At 38.0% G+C, this 19,090-nt stretch overlaps 1 protein-coding gene across 1 annotated transcript in view; it reads right to left on the bottom strand.

The window, feature by feature from the left end:
- Syne1 (spectrin repeat containing nuclear envelope protein 1) overlaps nucleotides 1-16,181 on the bottom strand; it is a 421,786-nt gene extending 405,605 nt beyond the window's left edge. Inside the window, exon 1 of the mRNA XM_076858120.2 lies at nucleotides 15,930-16,181. Within this exon, the coding sequence (XP_076714235.2) occupies nucleotides 15,930-15,996 (67 nt within the window). The 5' untranslated portion in view covers nucleotides 15,997-16,181. The remainder of the gene's footprint in view (nucleotides 1-15,929) is intronic.
- Between the last annotated feature and the right edge of the window lie 2,909 nt (nucleotides 16,182-19,090).

The raw sequence follows: 19,090 nt of genomic DNA, 5'->3' as shown, positions 1-19,090 counted from the left end.
TGCTCCATGAATCTCCTCTCCTCTCCTCTCTGCCCCATCCCAGCTCTCTAAATTCCCAATTTACATTTTGAAACCCTAACCCCTGGACCACAGAATATGACCTTACTTGGAGAAAGGGTCTTTTCAGAGGTAATGAAACTCATTAGGAAACTCATTAGGGTGGACCGTAATCCAACATGACTGGTGTCCTTATTAAAAGAAGAAATTTAGACACAGAGATATCCAGAGAGAGACTCCGTGTGAAGAATACAAGGGAAAACCAGCCATGTACAAGCCAGGGAGGGGATCAACAGGTCCTTCCCTCACAATCTCATGAAGGGACACCTTGCAGGTCACTTGATTCTAGACTGTCAGCTCCCACCAGAACCATGGAACACTATGTTTCTGTTCTTTGAACCACCAGTTTGTGATGTTTTGTTTTTTCAGCCCTAGCAAACTAACCCTGGCTGTCTGCACTCAGAATGAAGCAGTGTTAATTAGTACTTTCCATGGGCCCCAGCTACTTCCTTATTCAAAAATGAAGCGCATCATTTTTGTTATTTTCCGTTCTTTCTGGAAGAAGGAGGGTGTAAGTAAGGATTTCTCATGCTCTGAAACTCAGGCCACAGTTGTTTCCTCTTTGAGTTAATACCTTGGAGTTTTAGGTAGCTACTACCAACAGAAAGAAGAAGAAAGAAGGGACAAAGGAAGAGAGGGGCTGCGACGTAGCTCAGCAGTAGAGGGTTTACCTAGGATGCACAAGGCCCTGGGTTTGATCCTAGAACTGGAAAAAAAGAAAGAAAAGCAAAAGAGAGAGCAGTGACTTTAAGAAGTCCAAGGGGTATGTGCCCCCTTCTAGGGCAGCAGCAGAGAGAAGTCCTACCCTAAGGGTATCCTGATGGCAGATACCCCCTCTGCAGCAGCTCCTGGGGAGGCCAAGCAGGCTGCACCTGTGAAATGAGGGGGGAAAGGAAGAGAAGCAAATGTGAGCCCGGCCAGGGTGGACAGGCAGCACTGGGGCCAAGCAGGCAGAGAGAGGATCAGTGTATTTCCAGCTAAAATAATCAGTCTGAGCAACAAGACCGTTGCCAGGAATGGGAGGCAGGACTTGCGCTTCTTGGCACCCATTCATTTCAAGATTTCTCATAAGCTCTCACTTCCACTCATAGCACCAAGGAATGCAGCTGACCATGAGCCAAGGTGGTTGTCTGGGTGATTCAAGGAACACCAAAATCAAACTGCAATACCTGAATTGCAAGATTGGGGCATGGGAGTTGGGGAGACCTCTTGGCTACAAAACGATGCTGTGCTTTGTATCATAACAACTGAATTCAGTTTTAACCTATCACAAGCAGTTGTTATTTTGCAGAAAGGTATTTGTGCCATTTTTAAATGAAACACGACCAACTGTCCTGCCCTCAGCCACACGGGAACCTGTGTGATCAAAGGAAACAGCATCAGATCCTGACAGTTTCCTCTCAGAACTTTCCAGCCGAGTGGGAAGCGTATGCCAGAGAACCGCCGCTTCTAGGTCAGGTAGTTTATGACTCTCTGTGAAGGAAAGGGCTGGGAAGTTCATCTGAAAATATTCCATGCTAATTAAAATCCATTCCATCTTATTTTCAACTTTTATATTGCTAATATATTCATTATACATTTGTAGTCTTGGAAACTTGTCTCTTAAAATGATTAGCAACTAGGGGTTTTTTGTTGTTGTTGTTGTTCATTTGTTTTTGTGGTGGTACTGAGCATTGAACCCAGGGGCACTTACCACAGAGCTACATTCTCAGACCTTTTTATCTTTTATTAGAGGCAGAGTCTTGTTAATTTGCTGAAGTCTCCCTAATTTGCCAAGGTTGGCCTCAAACTTGTGATCCTCCTGCCTCAGCCTCCTAAGTCTCTGGGATCACAGTGTACACCACTGTGCCCGGCTAGAAACTAATTTTTAGAAGGTACAAAAGTATATTTATATACTTTTTATATTCTATTTACAATAGTGAAAGATAGACACTATATAGAATAAGTTAAATCAAGTGGCACATATATAAAATGGTATATTATTCAAACATTCAAAGATAATACAAATATATATATATGGACATATGAAGCTGTGCATAATATAATTTTTTTGTACAAATACCCACATATTATAAAGCAGCATTTACAGTGTAAATTTATGTTTATGCATAATGTCCATGCATAAAACACGTGAAAGACTATCCACCGATATATTTACACCTGTCTGTCTAATTTATATCTATCTATGCACTCTTATTGAGAAGTATTAGCAATTTCTTCTTCATACTTTCTATATTGGTTGAGTTTTAAGAAGCTTGCATTATAAAATAACCTATGGCAAGTGAGCTATTTAATACTGAAAAAAACATTTTATAAAGTCTATTTAATTACTTTTGTGGTTATATCACTGATAGGCTACTAAAATCACTATGGATTATGAAGATTTTTTTGTTGAAAACATAAAAATCTTACTAGTTTTCCATTTTGGCTTATTTCTCCTCTGAAGAAATGATGGCATCACATTTTCTAAGTCACCTTATTAATTAGCTATCCAGCAATGAGGAAATTTAAAAATGGACTCATTTTTTCCTCTGAAATCAGAAACAACAGCAAGTAGCTGTCCTTCAAAATTCTGATTGTCCTTGAAGCATCAATGATGATCAATATCATCAATAATCTGACCCATATCAGAAGCTGTTTTGGATGACAGGAACTAGTTCTAGGTATCAAACATAAAAAAGCTCACATTAATGTGTAGCTGATAAAGTGACTTTGCCCAGAAGAAAGGCATTACAGCCCTTCAGTCCATACCTGAGGCTAATTCAACATTATAAAACGCCATTTTTGAGGTATCAACAACTGAGCCAATTAAGACCAGCTCCTGGTTGAAACTTTACACAGAGTATTCTGAGCAGACGGTCTCTTTTCATAGTGCGTAGCACAGAAACAATTTGACTTTTCTAAGTGCAGCTCTTTAAAGATATTTTCATAGTTTTGATTTATATTCAGGGGTTTTACGAATTTTAAAGGATTTTTTTTTCTTTTTCTTGGAGCTAAATGTGCTCATTAGAGTAATACTTGGTTCTAAAAAGAATGAGAAAGAGTATGTCATTCAAGTAGTCCTGGCCTTCCCAAAGCCAAGCTAAAGTATTAAGTTCAGAAACGTAATAATTATCATTTTTAATTCCTAAATGTCTTAGGTATGAACAAAAGCCAACTTTCCCCAGTAGAAAGAAGAGTCGGGTGACACTGCGAATCTGTGGTATAAACACACAATGGACGTGCGTGGGCAAGGAAGTGAGCAGCTATGCCTTCCCTGGGCACAGTCTGAGGCTTGGCAGAGGAGCAGCCAGTTTGTCATCTACAACCCGAGGGCCATATGGAGTGTGGCAAGTCAGGGAGCTCATTGGCAGTTCTGTCAGAACGTGGCCTAGTTCCTAAAACCTGGCATGAGGATCGCAGGGAGGGAGGGCCAGAACAGACAGAGAGCTTCGGGGCGGCTCCCTGGCATTAGTCTGGGAGAAACCTACATCAACTTCCAAAGGTCCTCTGGCCCTGTCCATAGCGACCTGCTGAAGACCTTTTCAAACGCAAAATGACAATTACAACTTTTCCAACTTCAACATTCCTCAAGATCCAGGACAAAACCATGAGATGCAGAGTGAGGTCCCTTAGGTGTGACTGTATGGGGACATAGGAGATGTCACTTTACATGTGTCGCAGGAAAAGGAACTCTGCTGAACTGCACTCTCAACTGCGCTTTATGAACAGAAGATTGCACAGATGAATCGACCAGAAACCTAAGCTTTCAAAAAACGTCCTTATACTTTAATGTTAGACTAACAGCAATATTTACCAGTTCAAGTAACAAGTAGGGACTAAATGGGAACAAAGGAGAAATTTCTCATTTTTAACAGCCCAAGTGAAGCAGCAGCTAAAAGCAGATGTGATGAGCTAAAGACTGCCTCTCACCTCTCACTGTCCTCTGCATCTCTGTCTCTTGTTCTCCTTCTCTTCAAAGACACACAGTGGAGAAGGTGAGTTCACTCATCTAAAGTCATCCAACAAATGTCTAGGGAACTTTACTAGATTTTTCAGAGCTGAAACATATACGAATATGTCTTAATACTCCAGTGGTACAATGACAGGTACTGTGGTTTGGACATTGAATGCCCACAAAGGTCCATGAGCTTAAGGCTTGGTCCCTAGGGTAGTACCATTGGGAGGTGCTGTGAACCTTTAGGAGGTGGGCCACTCACTGTCATCATGATGCATTGCCCTCACCAGAGATCCAAAGAAATGGAGTCACTTGATCTTAGACTGGAAGCTTCAGAACCATGAGCCAATATTAACCTTTCCTTTTTTGTAAATCAATTACCTCAGGTAATGCATTATAGTGATAATGGAAAGCTTACTAATGCAGCAGACAAGTTCAAAGTTTATAATTCTATAATCACACACTAAATGTCAGTCTTGCTTTTCAGCTACATAATTAGCATGAATATATCCAGAAATAAAAAAAGTAATAGCTAGGTTCTCATTTTGATTACTTAGTAAGACCTGAATGGTTTCGGTTGGGAACTGGATATTAAAATAACATCAATATTAATATTCAAAAGCTAAAAAGGCAATGTTTCTTTAAAAAATCATATGATTTGGGGCTGGGGTTGTGGCTCAGTGGCAGAGCACTTGCCTCACACATGGTGAGGGTTTAATCCTCAGCACCACATAAAAACAAATAAAAATAGAGTTTACATGTATAAGTTTTTTTTAAAAAAAGCATGTCATTTTGTCATGATAGAAAAATCCCTTATAATTTCATAACTGTAGAAAATCAAACAATCTAGGTTCTACTTTTATTTTGCCTTAACTAAGTGCATGACTTTGCACTGGTTATTTAATCTTTAGGAATCTGAATTACTTGTCATTTACTCATCAAGCTGATCTTTTTAAGATTTTTACATCTAAAATTGTGAAATTCTATAAGTCTTTCAGGACACATTTCAATAATTAACTGTCACCAAGGAAACTTTAAAACTCACATATCTCTTCTATAGGTAATGTAAAATTGTCCAAGTTGGATTCTAATATAACTGGATTCAAATATTTGGATTATGTAATTTGGATTCAAATACTTATAATTTATAATTTTTTTTCTTTTGATCTCACTGTGTTGCCCAAACTGGTTGCAAACTTGTGGGCTCAACTGATCCTCCTGTCAATTAGCTGGGACTACAGGTGCACAGCACTGTAACTGGATTCAAATAGTTATAAATATTTAATTAAGTTTTATGTAATTGTTGTTGTTATAAAAGCCCATAAAGTATATCCAAGACACCAAGAAATATGCACAAATGCATGAATATCAAGTTATCCCCAAGTTCCCTCAGAGTCTCTCAAATATCTAGTAGTGACCTAGGTTTATCACCCCACCACTCTAGAATTGTTTTTTTTTTCCATCTGAAAAAAAATAAGGATATCACACCATGAACTATAAGCCCTCCAATGTCATCATGAAATTACTCTTTTTTTAAAGTACAAAGTAACAAGAGAAGAAAATATTTAAAGCTTCAAAATACATCAAAAATGGCATTCATTCTTTTCTTGATTATTATTATAGAGATAGCCTTTATTACTTTGGAAAGAAATTATATCACACAGGTGAGACGAAGGTATTTTTTTGAACTTGTAAAATCAAATAGGTGTTAAAATGATATTTGTATACCCATATTTCCAGTCTGGTTTACATATACTTTGTATTAATTTATTAATGGATTCACTAATTATGCATAGATCCTAGAGATAATGTAACTGAAGAAGTATCACAACATTAGGATGCAAAATGACCTCAGAATATCTGCTGCTTCTTGTAGGAGAACCATGAATCTGGCAATGCTTTCTCAAGGAACTGTCTTCACGCCTTTGACTTGCAAATGTAAGAGCCAGGCACTCTTGAGGGATTTTTCACAACTTCAGTGAATAAGATAAAGTCAAGAGACAGAAGTTTTCAACACATCTTTTTGTATGCCATACATCACATTTCTTACAGCTTGATTATAGTGCTACTAATTATTGGGGTAGAGAAATTATAGGAATAAAATTAGCATAAAAAATGTCCAGGAAAAAAAAATAATAATAATTGTTAGTCTCTCATCATAATGATTCAGTATGAATAAATGTTTTGGGTAAAAAACTGGACATTAAGAGTTTTGATTTTCATAATGATCTTTCTTTTTGTAGAAATAAATGGACAAGTTTCAATTCACCAAGTGATCACAAATTCATTTTTTATGGTGAGTTGATTTGAATCAAGAGAAGTAGGTTATAAGTGATGGGTCACCAGAGTGTTCAACTCGTGGAGAGTTTGGCTCATATTGCCCATGTGAATTCTGGCAAGGGCGTGTTGAGATGGTCATGAGGTCTTCTCGCTTCAGTGTTATGCAAGACCAATTTTAGGTATGATTTTGAAACACTTAAGGGCTCTCTTGATGTGTTGCTCCTTCTCCCCTTCGGTTCTTTTTTACCTCTTCTGAAACAGCCTAAAGTCTCAGGGTCCTAAGTCTCCCAGAGTGATTTCCTTTGAGGGCTGGTTTCACGGGTGCACAAGAGGGTCCTGCCCTTTGGTGGGCCCCACACATGTTTATTCTCTGTTGCATATTAAATTATTCTTATCCATTGAACAAGTGAGTTCCACATTTTTATGTTGTGCTGGTCCTGAAAATTTTGTAGCCAGCCTTATAATGACCCAGTCAGCATTAACAGTTATGCCCCGAACAACTGGGCGGAGTTCGCATGGCACTGTAGGAATGTCGAGTCGCCCCTCAGTTCTCTGAGACTGAACTCCATCGATGTCTATTATCTAATTAAGACCTTGGTTTATCACTTCACTGCTCTAGAATTCTCTCATTTCATCTGCAGAATGAGAATGTCATATTAGGAACCCCAAGTCCCCTTCTCATCTACACAACCACACTCCCCAGTATAAAACTAGGAACCCATGATTTTAAGAGTAAGATGTAAAGTGAAAAACCACATGAATGTAACAGAGATCATTGAGTAGTTTACTATCCTCATCAATTCACTTAATTATCTATGTATTTTGTGGAAAGTTAATTTATTCATTCACTTATTCTTCAAATCTATATTTATCCATCATATCTATCACCCAATTTAAAAATTCTTTGATCATTATCTTTGCATCCAGGTGACTACAGTTCTATGAAGACAGGAACTCTGTAATCATGTTCATATCTGCACCCAGATGACTTGAGCACAGATGTCCAGTAAATATTTGTTCAATGTGCGAATGTACAACGGAGTGGACTAGGCACTTCCTAAAGGTCAGATTTGTGCTCAGTAATGGATATGTAGAATTGCATAAGCTACAGCCCCTGCCCTTGAGGTCCTAATGTTCTAATTGGACATGGATAATAAAAGAAGCCCTCTTGGACTGATGTATGCTTTAACAGACATATTGCTCGAGTAGACCATCAATAAGGGAATCTTTCTCTCTGGCTGGTGTACTAGGAAGGCAGCACAGAGGAGGGGAGATTTGAGCTGGGCCCTGAATCTTGAGGAAGGCAGGGGTCGGGGTGGGGGCAGAAATGTGACAGGCCCAAGTGAGATCACAGATTAGCTTGAAGGGAGCTGGAAGTGATACAGAGAGACCAGAGTCTGTGAAGGGTTAAGAGAATGAAGATAGGAAGATTGGTGGGAGTCGAATAATGAAGATTCTTCTGCCACAATGAGTTCATCTTGAAGGTTACCATGAGACAGAGGAGCAGGGAAAGGGGCACAGTGGAGTTGTTCTTTGAAAGATCCCCTGCTACATGATTGAGGGTGCAACCTATTTAGGTTTGGGGATAAACTCTTAAGAATTCCACATTTTTCTCTTGACTATGAATACTCATCTCAACCAAAATTGAATAAGCTGAGTCAAATCTATGAGAACTTTCAGGAAAGCAAAGGAGCTGAAAATGTAGGCTATGAGTATGTAATTAGTATAATTCTTAGCAAACTGAACACTGCAGTTCACAATATATAACAACAACATATGGCAGGTATCACCACAGATAACAACAACAACCCAACAGGATAAACCCTGGGGATCTCAGCATTCTTCCCAAGTTAATGACCAGTCAACATAATAATCAAAGAAAAGCAGTAAAAGGGATTTAAATGTCATGGGAACAATGTTGGTGACACATATGAGGAGACAGAAGCAAACAAAGGGCAATTGTGTAATTCAAGGTAAATGATCTTTTGAACATAAGTGGAGACCAGTGTTTACTAAACACAGAAGATTAGTATCAGTAGAGGAAGGAATTGTTTGTTTTTGATCTGAGAGGTCATTCAAAACAATGAAAAAAATAGCATAGGTTACCATAGAAACCATTTTCAAAATACTTCAAGCAAATTTCACTACATCCAAAGACTGAAGAATTCAAAATCCCCTATGGGTCATTCAATGCTGAATTTGTTTGGGGGAAGTCACCTTCTTTCAGATGTTACCATTCATTTACTTGAGAAGAAACAAAGTATCATTTGACTATCCTCAGCATATAGTAATACCATATATATTCTTATAAAGTAACTTTGCAACTATATAAGATAAATGCATGCATCGTCAACTGAATATCTAACCTTAATAATTGCTTAAACTATGGACTGTCATTCAAAGATCAGGATAGGTATTTTTGTTGTGTATACACAAAAAGAATGGATAATATCCTTATTTGCCCTAATCTGAAAAAAAATAGAAAAGAAATTTTCCTGAATTGGAATGAAAATAAAAGAGAAAAATAATAACCTGAGACATGAGTTGTTTTTGTTTAACCTTTGAAAATATATGAGGAATTTCTCAGATAAACTTAGACTTAGAGTCTAATAATTTTTTGTTTCTAGGTGTTTATTACCTTAAAATCTGCATTAGTGAAACTCTAGTGTTCGTGGATGCCTCATCAGAAGCCAACCCAAGGCCCCAGGTCAGATCCAACACAGGCAGAGTTAAATAGCTACTAGCATGGTGACTCACTTGTACAGTTTTGCTTAAAGCACAGTTGAGAGCTTATCACTCAGTCCTTGAAGAAGACATCCTAGTATCCTCACAATATTTCAGATAATCAAAATACATAAGATGCCACACTTTCTCCTTTCTCTTCATGCAACTGTGCCCTAATTGAACAATGAATGATCAATGCCAAGAAAACAATTCCCACCAACTCCCCAAAGATTTTCTCCAAAACACAAGCAGGATTGGTACTAGTTTCAATATGTGGAAAGAATCTAGAGAATAATGTCATGGGGAGCAAGTGGAGATATATGAGGGAGGAGGTGCACAAAGCAGGAAGTCAGCCGGGATATGACAGACACTCAGGTGTCCACAAAGGCATCAACAGAAACACCATTCCATGAGAAGTGTCCTTGGTTCATGGTGGGGCCCCATCTCCATAAGGGTATAATAAGACTGAGCAGGACCTAAGTGAGAGACATTTCACCCTTGGGTCTCATATCTGCCTGTTCTCTGTCATTTCTGCTTGATCTCTGCATGAAGTAGAGCAGAATTATATTTAATAGTCTTAAGGAATGTCTCTTATCTAACTCATTCCCTAGAATCTTGCAATTCCTGACAGGCCTCACACAGGTCCGTTCTTTAATCTTCTAGAAATAATTTGAAATTATAGGTACACGCACTTGCACCTACTCAGACCTAGTATTTATATGTAAAACACACATATAATATTTTATGCACTAAACATATAGGAACAGGTGCATGTAAACATTACAACATCCAACACAGTTGATCACTCCCTCTTGGAACTCATTCTTCCCTTGCCCTTCCTTCTTCCCACATTGGATGGAGTGTCTGTCTCATATGTGAGGCCCCTGCCGTTCTCCAATCCCTGAAATGGACTCCTCTAACCCGGCCTCTTTTCCATCTGTCCTTGCTCCCTGGGAGGTATCAACCAGCCCAACAGCTTCCAATACTATCTCTGTGTTGAGGGCTTCCAGAGGTTTTCTTTCTCCGGCTGCCCTCGCCATCTCTACAGTTGTACATACTAAACTCCTTTCTGGGATGTCCACTAGGTGACTAAAATGAGTGAGGGAAGGGAGGTTCTCTCCATTTGCATCTTCTTCCGTCTCTGGGGTCAGATATTCTCACCTTTTCAGTTTTGTCTACATGTCCAAAATAAGCTCTTGAATTGTTTTTCTCATCACTTTTTCCTTTCTCTTTCCTTCTTTCAAAGCAAAAAGTGAGAGGGCCAACCTTCATTCCTATCTCTCATATGCCATCTCTAATGCATCAGCAAATTATTTTGTTCATACTTTCAAAATATATCCAGAACGTTACCACCTCTCTCCCCATCCACTGTTTAATATACTTAATCCAAACCATGATTGTCTCTTGGCTAATTAAAAAGAGCCTTCCCTGATTTCCCAGCTTCTACCATTTTTTTTTTGAAAATCAACATATTGTCATTATATCATTATATAATGCTCATGAAACATCCACATTATGAAATACTCTGTCCTGCTAGTGTGGAGGGCATTTGTGAATTTGACCCACTTCCTGCTCTCAAGGTTTTATACTCTGGGTACCTGGGTCAGACACATACATGAGACAGAATGTGAATCAGTACTTGGTAACTGGTGAGAGTGCTAAACAGTGCCAGAGGAGTATGGAGGGAGGAGGCAAAATTATCATAATATTAGTGTAAACGCCTTTACAACAAGGAGGTTGCATTTAATTTAGATCCATTGAGTCTAAAGTTCAGTTTTAGGAGCATGAAATTCAGCTCATTCCTGAAGATGGCCCAGAAGGAGACAGAGACAGAGCATTCTCAGAGCATGGTAAATAGTGTCATTTGGCTGAAACATGTAGGGGAGCTTAAATGTTAGTTGTTAGAATAAGGAAGCCAAGAAGCTAATTGAGACTTTAATTGGGAGGTCAGGGCAATAATTTTGTTACATATGTTTAATGTCATGAGTGACAAGATTAAAGTAGTGTGTTAAAAAAAATTTTAATGTGGAGGCACTATGATGTGTGGGGATGCTTTCCCATTTTCTGCATGGGCATTAGACATTCGATATCAACTGCCACACTCCATATCAAGTTCAATGTAGAGTACCCACACATAATTTTTGGATCAACTTTAATTTACATTTGACCATTTGACATAATATTAGTACTTGTAAACCTTTGCTATTTTTGATTCAGCATTTTTTTCCATTTGATATATAATATTCTAAAGGTTTTCAAAGGTCCTGAAGGCCCAAGACATTTTCTCCATGTAGCACAATAATGAAATAGCTCTACAAAGAAAAAGACTTGAAGGACCAGAAGTATAGAAATGTGAGCACTTTGATACATATAAAAGTAATATAAACATGGAACTATATTCTTAAGAAGGAAAACTTATTTAAAGCATTAAGTCACAAAAACAGCACATATATCTGAGAACTCAGTATAATCACCCATTCAGGCAGAATATGTGTGTTCTTAGAGCGATTTTATGTTGAAAGCCCCAATAAACACAATTTAGGTAATTTTTTCTAAAAGAGAGCAAAGAGACCCAATTTTAATGATTTATTCTCTTGTTTTTAGATGCCATGGCTAATTTTATCTTTGGTTCATTAGTTTGGGGATCATGACTTATTCATTTATACAAATATTTATTAAAACTATGATGTTCTAAAATACAAAAAAAAATAATCTTGTTTTATGTCAATTTGGATTTCAGATACCATCATACAACATTCTTAGGAAGAGAAAGAGATGAAACTCAAAAGAGAGTTGTACCTAAGTACAATTAATGGGGTTTGATGCTGCTTTTTGGTTTTATGTGATGATTTTGTACTGAACAGTTAGCAAATTTCATAAATAAGCTTCCAAAGGTCAAAATGCTTCTCTATTCTATTTTTCTTTAAATCTAGCCACAAGATTAAGAGATCAAATTTTGATTTTGCAGAGAATAATCCTACTTTTTAAAATTAGCCCATTACATGTGATATTTTAGCAGGTCCCTTGTTTTGTATCAATTTGGATTTCAGATACCATCACACAACATTCTTATAGGAAGAGAAATGGATGAAACCGAATAAAGAGTTTTCTGGATCTTTTCTGTACAATACTCAACATTGATGCATTAATTTAAAAATCCATAAAGTTTGATACATTCAAAAAAAAAAGTCATTGGTAAAGTCAGTCAACCAATGTTTTAAGTAAATGCTATGCATAAGCACTATGAAAAAGTTACAAAGGTCTTTACAAAATTGTTACTTTCTTGTAAAAACAATAATCTAAAGAGTTGAGACTTTTATTTTCTTAGATGTGACCTTAAAGTGACTCTATAAACCATTTGTCAAATGGATCTCTTTAGTTAGCATTTAAAAGCAAAAATATATGTATACTAATTATGTGCATTTTAAAATTTAACACATCCTTATTACACTCTTTTCTTGTATTTTCTTTTAAGCCTATATAGAAATTGATTAAAGTTACAGAAACTCTTATTATTATTCTTAAGACCAAATGAAACTCCGCATTGCAGTCTGACTGCTCATCCATAATTCAGGATCCCAGCCTAAAACATTATGCTCAAACAAGCACAAATATTGGCAAAGGTGAAATATTGAACTGCTACAGTAGCAGCTAAATTATGTAGCAATCTGTGTGTGTGTGTGTGTGTGTGTGTGTGTGTGTGTGTGTGAATTCCCTAGCACTGGGAATAAAAATTAAAAGTAGAAAAATAGTCAACAATTATAGTTGTAGACTAAATAAGCAAGATCGTAAAGTCATTATTTAAAGTGACATTCTCTTTATTTGTTATTCATGGTTCTGAAATGACAGTAAACCCAAGAGGAGAAAAAAACAAAAACAGTAGTTACTCATTATCTATCCAAGCAGAGAAAAGGGAATTCTAGAAGAATGTGCTTATGAACTTGAACTTTGAAAATGGCAAGCAAGTCTGATTCTATTTAAAATTATAGAAATTTATCTTGCCTCAAATAAATTTCCTCATTTGTCTTAATTATCTGGGCAATAATGCCAGCCCTCCACTTATTAGAACTTCGTTCATCTGTCTGGAGGTTCCAGCAAGCCCATAAATACGCTTGGTAAATGACAGGTCTCTTCTCTCTGGGAGTGCTGGCCCCTGTGTGGGAGCAAAGCATCAGTAAGGGTACAACAGGAGAATCAAGAGCAGGAAAAATGCCCCTTGCCCACTGAATCAGCAGAATTAACCCAGAAGATGGATTTGTTAACAGACACACCCACCAGGTCACTTTCACTTCCTGTCATTTCACTTCACTTCCTCTAATGCAGACTAGGTGTGTCACATTTTGTAGCAATGCAGACCTTACATTTGTGGCCATCAGTAATCTATATACAGTAAATAATTGATGCTCATGAATTTTCTTCCTTCTGGATTGTTATTCTAACTCTGTCAGGTACCCTTCTGATTTGTTATAATTTTTGTAGAAAGGAAGAATAATTAATACAATAAATATAGTCACCTCATTATGTAATTGAATTACTAGTGTCATACATCACTGAATACATTAGACCATTAACATTCTTCCCACAATCTAGGTGATGAGAAAAATTTTCAAGAAAGATTTGCAACAACTTATCAAGCTGTGCCTTCTTATGCAATGTTCTTCTGTGACTACTGGAATAGCTCAACATAGCACAGCTATTCAAATAATTTGTGAAACGCCTTTAGTATATTATCTCCTAAGATTCACAACACAATTCTGAAAGAGTCTAAGCTGGGTGGGAGCTGTTCATATTTTGCAAATGGGGCGCCCACATGCATGCGTGTTAAACAGGGAATCCACGGCCATGGGCCCAGTGTGGAATGGAGATGGGGACTACTCTCTTTCTCCCACTCCATACATTTCTCAATAAAAAACACTATACATCCATTATTTAAAAAAAAAAAATCAAGCCATCAGTATTCTTCATTCTCCTCTCACCCCAACCATAGCCTTAATAAAGAGACTTCCATTCACACCAAGATCTGAATGATGGGTAGATTTTGCAGGACCAAAGTCTGATGCTAAGTGATTTCAATTTTTCGCTTCACAACATTCCTCTATTGTCAATGTGTTTCTCATCTACAGAAGTTTCACGTTTAATAAACTTTGGGGGAAATCTGCTTTATAACCTAAATTATCTTTCCTATACTTTTGTAAGAGACCTATAGGTTTCCTATCTATCTATTCATAGCTGCCATTACTGAAATGGTTCATAAACTTGCCCTCTGGCACACAGCGAAGTCAAACATAGACAGAAGAATGAACTCCAAACTCATTTACCCAAATCAAGATGCTCAATAAAAACTGGAGCTCCCTGGTTCTGGGAAGAGCCAATCAGATAATTTTTCAGCCTATATATACCTGTATATTCAGCAGAGATCTGATTTTTTTTTTTTTTTTTTTTTGGTAGCAGGGGTAGAATCCAGAGGTGCTTTACTACTGAGCTACAGCCCATCCTTTTTCATTTTTATTTTGAGACAGTGTCTCGCAGAGTTGCTTAGGGCCTGTTCTTTAATTCAACAAGGCTCTCTTTGGCATGACCAATGGAATTGTTCAACAACAAACTCAAAACTTAAGTTACCACTCACCCTGAGGCATCACAAGTCCCCCTGGGCAGGTGAATAAGGTGGGTTCACTGGTTGGTGTCTGGTCAGACATGGAGAACTGATTCCGATCCACCATGTCCTGATTTTCTATATCTATGAACATATGCTGGGCATAAATATCCAGATTTAAGAGCTCAGTGTGTATTTTGTAAGTCAGGAGTGCTTCACTGGAATTTACTGCTGTGGACATCAAATATACTGTAAGCAAAGAAAGTGGGATCATGACACCATCTTGCTATGGTAGCTGTGTGCAAAATCACAGCAGCCATTCATTGGTAGTACTAGAAAACTTAAAAGTCAAACTGTAACATTATTTTTAAGCTCTCCTGACAAAGGTTAGAATAAAACCCTCCTAATTGGGAAATCTTTGTATCCTGAAAGAATACATTGGAGCATTGGGATTATGAAAAAAAAAAAAAAAACCCACAACATTTTCACATACCTACAGGAGGTAATTGATTTTATGGTTCAAGGATTATATGCATGTAAAGAAAACTGAGAATTGGGAGCTCCCCAAGAACAGCCATAACATTTTACTATTAATTCTCTTTTAGAAGACAATCCACTGATAAAGAAAGAGCACCAGCGAGAAATTCAGGACTGGTCCATCTGTTGCCACTGATCATTACTGTCATGTCCTTCCACCTCTTGGAGCTTCTTTTGCCTCATTTTGTTAATAATAATTTCTTTCTTTTTTGGGGGGGGGCTATGGTGGTGCGACTGGGGATTAAATCCAGGTGAACTACATCCCCAGCTTTTATTTTTTACTTTGAGATGGGGATCTCTCTAAGTTTCTCAGGCTGACCTAGAACATGTCATCTTTCTGCCTCAGCCTCCCAAGTAGCTGGGTTACAGGCTTGAACCACTGCATCCAGTTTTTGTTAAAACAAAACAAAGCCAAATACATGCATCCACTGTCTGGCAACAGTACATGCTGTGTGCAGCATTGCCAAGGTCATCTTACCAGGCACTGTCATTGGTTTTATTGAAGGAAAGCCTTAGTACAGTTGGCACTGAAGGGCCATTTGGATCACACTAATGCAGACAGAATTCACAAAGACCCATATCTTTATCTTTTCTTTCTACCTAAACAAAAACTCATCTCAAGACATGCACTTGTTTCAAACAATAGAAGAAAAGATATCCACTCTATCATTTGCTCTTTTTTGCTTTGCTTTCAATTCATAAAATTAAATATAAATCTAAGCAAATGTAGATTCTCAGTTATGTTGGTATTTGGATTTAAAAGTGTATTTAAAAAACAATACTGAGATTTCTGCCCCTTACCTTGCAGCCTCTGCATCACATTGGCGATGTCCCGAGGAGAACGCGAGGTACCTCTGGAACTTGCCATGGTCTTTCTGTGGCATGAAACCAACACCACTGAGAGCCTCTTCCCTGAGGCAGTACAGGACTATGCCACTCCAGAAAGCATGAGAGGACTTTCTAGATGTGAGGAGTCACAACGGAATCCAAGGCACTGGCAGCTTTCAGTGAGTGAGGGCTTCCAAACCTTCCAAATCTTGAACCTCTTCTTCCTCTTCCTCTTCCTCTTCTTCCTCCTCTTCTTCTTCTTCTTCTTTTTTTTTTTTTTTAAGACTGCCCTCTTAGATGAACTCTGGAATCTGAAAAACAAAACAAGAAAAAGGTATATTAATAATTTAAAAAATCTACTAGGTCACCATAGTGCTAAAAGAACTCTCTCCATTCAGTGTGAATTCCTGATTAATTATCAACTGAAATAGCCAATGTAAAGAACACTGATAAAGTGCCATGCAAATGTTATAAATTTATATGATATTTGAAAAAAATTATATTGGATCTAAAATAAAATTGGTTGCTGGAAGGAGAAATACACTTCTTTCCATGTTTTTTTTTTTTTTGAACTATAAACCATCAATCTATGAATTCAATACTCAACACACTAAGTTCTATTTCTCAATTTTCACAGGTTCTCTTATCTATGCTATTTTGCTTTGTTTTGTTGTAATGTTTCTAGGAATGAGATCATATCCTAGCTCCTAATAACAATTTGACAAATCAAGTATAAAGGTAAAAATTATCTCAGTCTCAAAATCTGACTTTTAAATATTCTAAATTTAGAAGACAAAATGGGCTGGTTTTAGCTTTCTTCTTCCCTATGTAGAAAGACTGTAAAGTAGGTTAAGGCTGAGTTGAGCGTGGATTAATCAGAGAGGATATTGCTCTTCTAAGTCTTGCCTGAATTCTCTGCTTTGGTCAAGTTTAATTGGTCATTCAGGAGTTGGGTGGCGAAAAAGAGGTAGGCAAATGGTTGGAGGCATCTTGCCATTGAGCAGTGTACCTTTAACAAGGATTGCTAACCCAAGGAGTGGCTGGACAGGTCTTGCCAGGAACAGGATAATCGGAAGAGAGGGCTGAATAATGCACCCAGAGAAAGGTACTTAACCAAGGACCACGGAAGAGGCCCATGTGAGCCGGATGTTCTATTACGGTTCATACTACATCTCTTGGTTATGATGATGATGGGGAGGGGGAAATGGGGGTATGAAGAAAAGAAGCGGGGCAGAAACATGAAGAAAGCACAGCACATATGTGTAGAATTGCCCACCTGCCTGAAGGAAAAGGAGATTCTACACATGGTACAAAATTATGCTATAATCTTAATGTATAGTCCTTAAAATTAGCATTATTTATGATGAATTGATTAAGCAATAGAGTATAAATACAAAGTACAAATGATTTTTTTTTTTTTTTTTTGGTACTGGGGATTGAACTCAGGGGTTAAATCCTGAGCCACATCCCTAGCCCTTTTATGTATTTTATTTAGAGACAGGGTCTCAGTGAGTTGCTTAGTGCCTTGCTTTTGCTGAGGCTGGCTTTGAACCCTCCATCCTCCTATTTTAGCCTCTGGAGCCACTGAGATTACAGGCGTGGGCCACTGCATGGGGCTGTACAAATGATTTTTAAATGGCATTACTAATACCAGCATATATTGCACACATCTTTAAAGGATGAAAAATGCTACACACTGCTATTGCTACTGCCCTGTGCTTAAAAAAATAAAAACAAAAGGAACCATTAGAGCAAGAAGGCCTCCCTGACTGCTCACTTTGCCAGTTAGAGGGCAGAGAAGAGTAAACAGTGTCAAGTAGTAGAGAGATAGAAAGGCAGACCTATCTTGGCCACTTGAAATCAGATTAGTAGGAGAAGGACAAAGTAGTTGGCATCTTCTAGGCTAGAAGGCTACCTCTCAGTGGGTGGCTCCCTAAGAGACTCTCAGAGGGAAAATAATTATTTATGGCTGGCCTGTCACACATCATGTCCTAAAACTCTGCCAAAATTATGTTCCCATTAGCAGTTTGAATTTCCTGGGTAATATTCCCACCTGCCCATGCACAAAAGCAACCTTAACTTGGGAAAATAACAGTGAGAAAGGCCTGAGGAAACTTACAACTGGTGTCTTTCTCTAATCTGTTAGAAAGTTAGGTTCCACAAATATAAGAGTATAACTTTCTGAAATCTGTCTATCTAAAACTGTGTATCTGTCAATATCATTCATCTGCATGCATTCTAAGCAGGGATATAGAAAGCAATTCACTTCCATCCAGCTGCCCTACATTAAGTCCTGCTTAGCAGGGTTAAATGACTAAAACATAGCCCCCACCTTTAATCAAGAATTACAGAATTAAAAGGGATTTCTGCAAGTCATTGCATTACAGATCATTCTGCTTCTACCCTCTTCTAGATCACATTCATGTAACAGAAAAGATTAATTCTAACATCAGTTAATCCCTCTCTCCACATTAAACTCAGAAATTCCCTAGTTGTCTCCAGTGTGCATCCAGTCTTACAGCCAAAGCATAACTAACACATTGAGTGACAATATCAATGCTGGGGCTACCAAGATGAATGTGACACAGGAATCTAATTTTGAGGAGCTTAGAACATAATGGAAAAGACAACAAAGAGAAAACAATACAAAAATCCCAGGAGTAAGTACAAATATAAAGATGAAGGGCTAGAAAGGAGGAGGTTTTGCCATTCTGGGGGTTCTGGAATTCTACTGGGAAGGAGAGAACACCTACACTCAGTCTTGGCCAATGAGTTAGAGTTAGGTGAAAATATGGACAATGCTTTCCAAATAGAGTGGCCAGTTTGAGCAAAGGTATGGGAATGAGAAGCAGCATGAATCATAAGTGGAACAGCTAATAGCCTGACACTGAAGGCCTCTACCAGGTGACACTCTGACAAACGAGGGAGTGGCCAGATGGTGGGGGTCCCTGTGTACATGCACAGAAGAGTGGTTCTGGTTTTCTAGGAGGCAAAAAGAAACCATCGGGGCATGTTTGGCTGGAAGTGAGAAGAAATGACCTAGATGAACAGCTAGGGTTTTTAGGGGTGTATTTGAAGTGGTCAAGGCAGGAAGACCAGTTAGGAAGGATATCTCAGGAATCTAGACAGGAGAG

The sequence above is a fragment of the Callospermophilus lateralis genome, chromosome 6, assembly GCF_048772815.1.
Source record: "Callospermophilus lateralis isolate mCalLat2 chromosome 6, mCalLat2.hap1, whole genome shotgun sequence".
Classification (NCBI taxonomy): domain Eukaryota; kingdom Metazoa; phylum Chordata; class Mammalia; order Rodentia; family Sciuridae; genus Callospermophilus; species Callospermophilus lateralis.
This window is presented reverse-complemented; position numbering and strand designations above follow the sequence as displayed.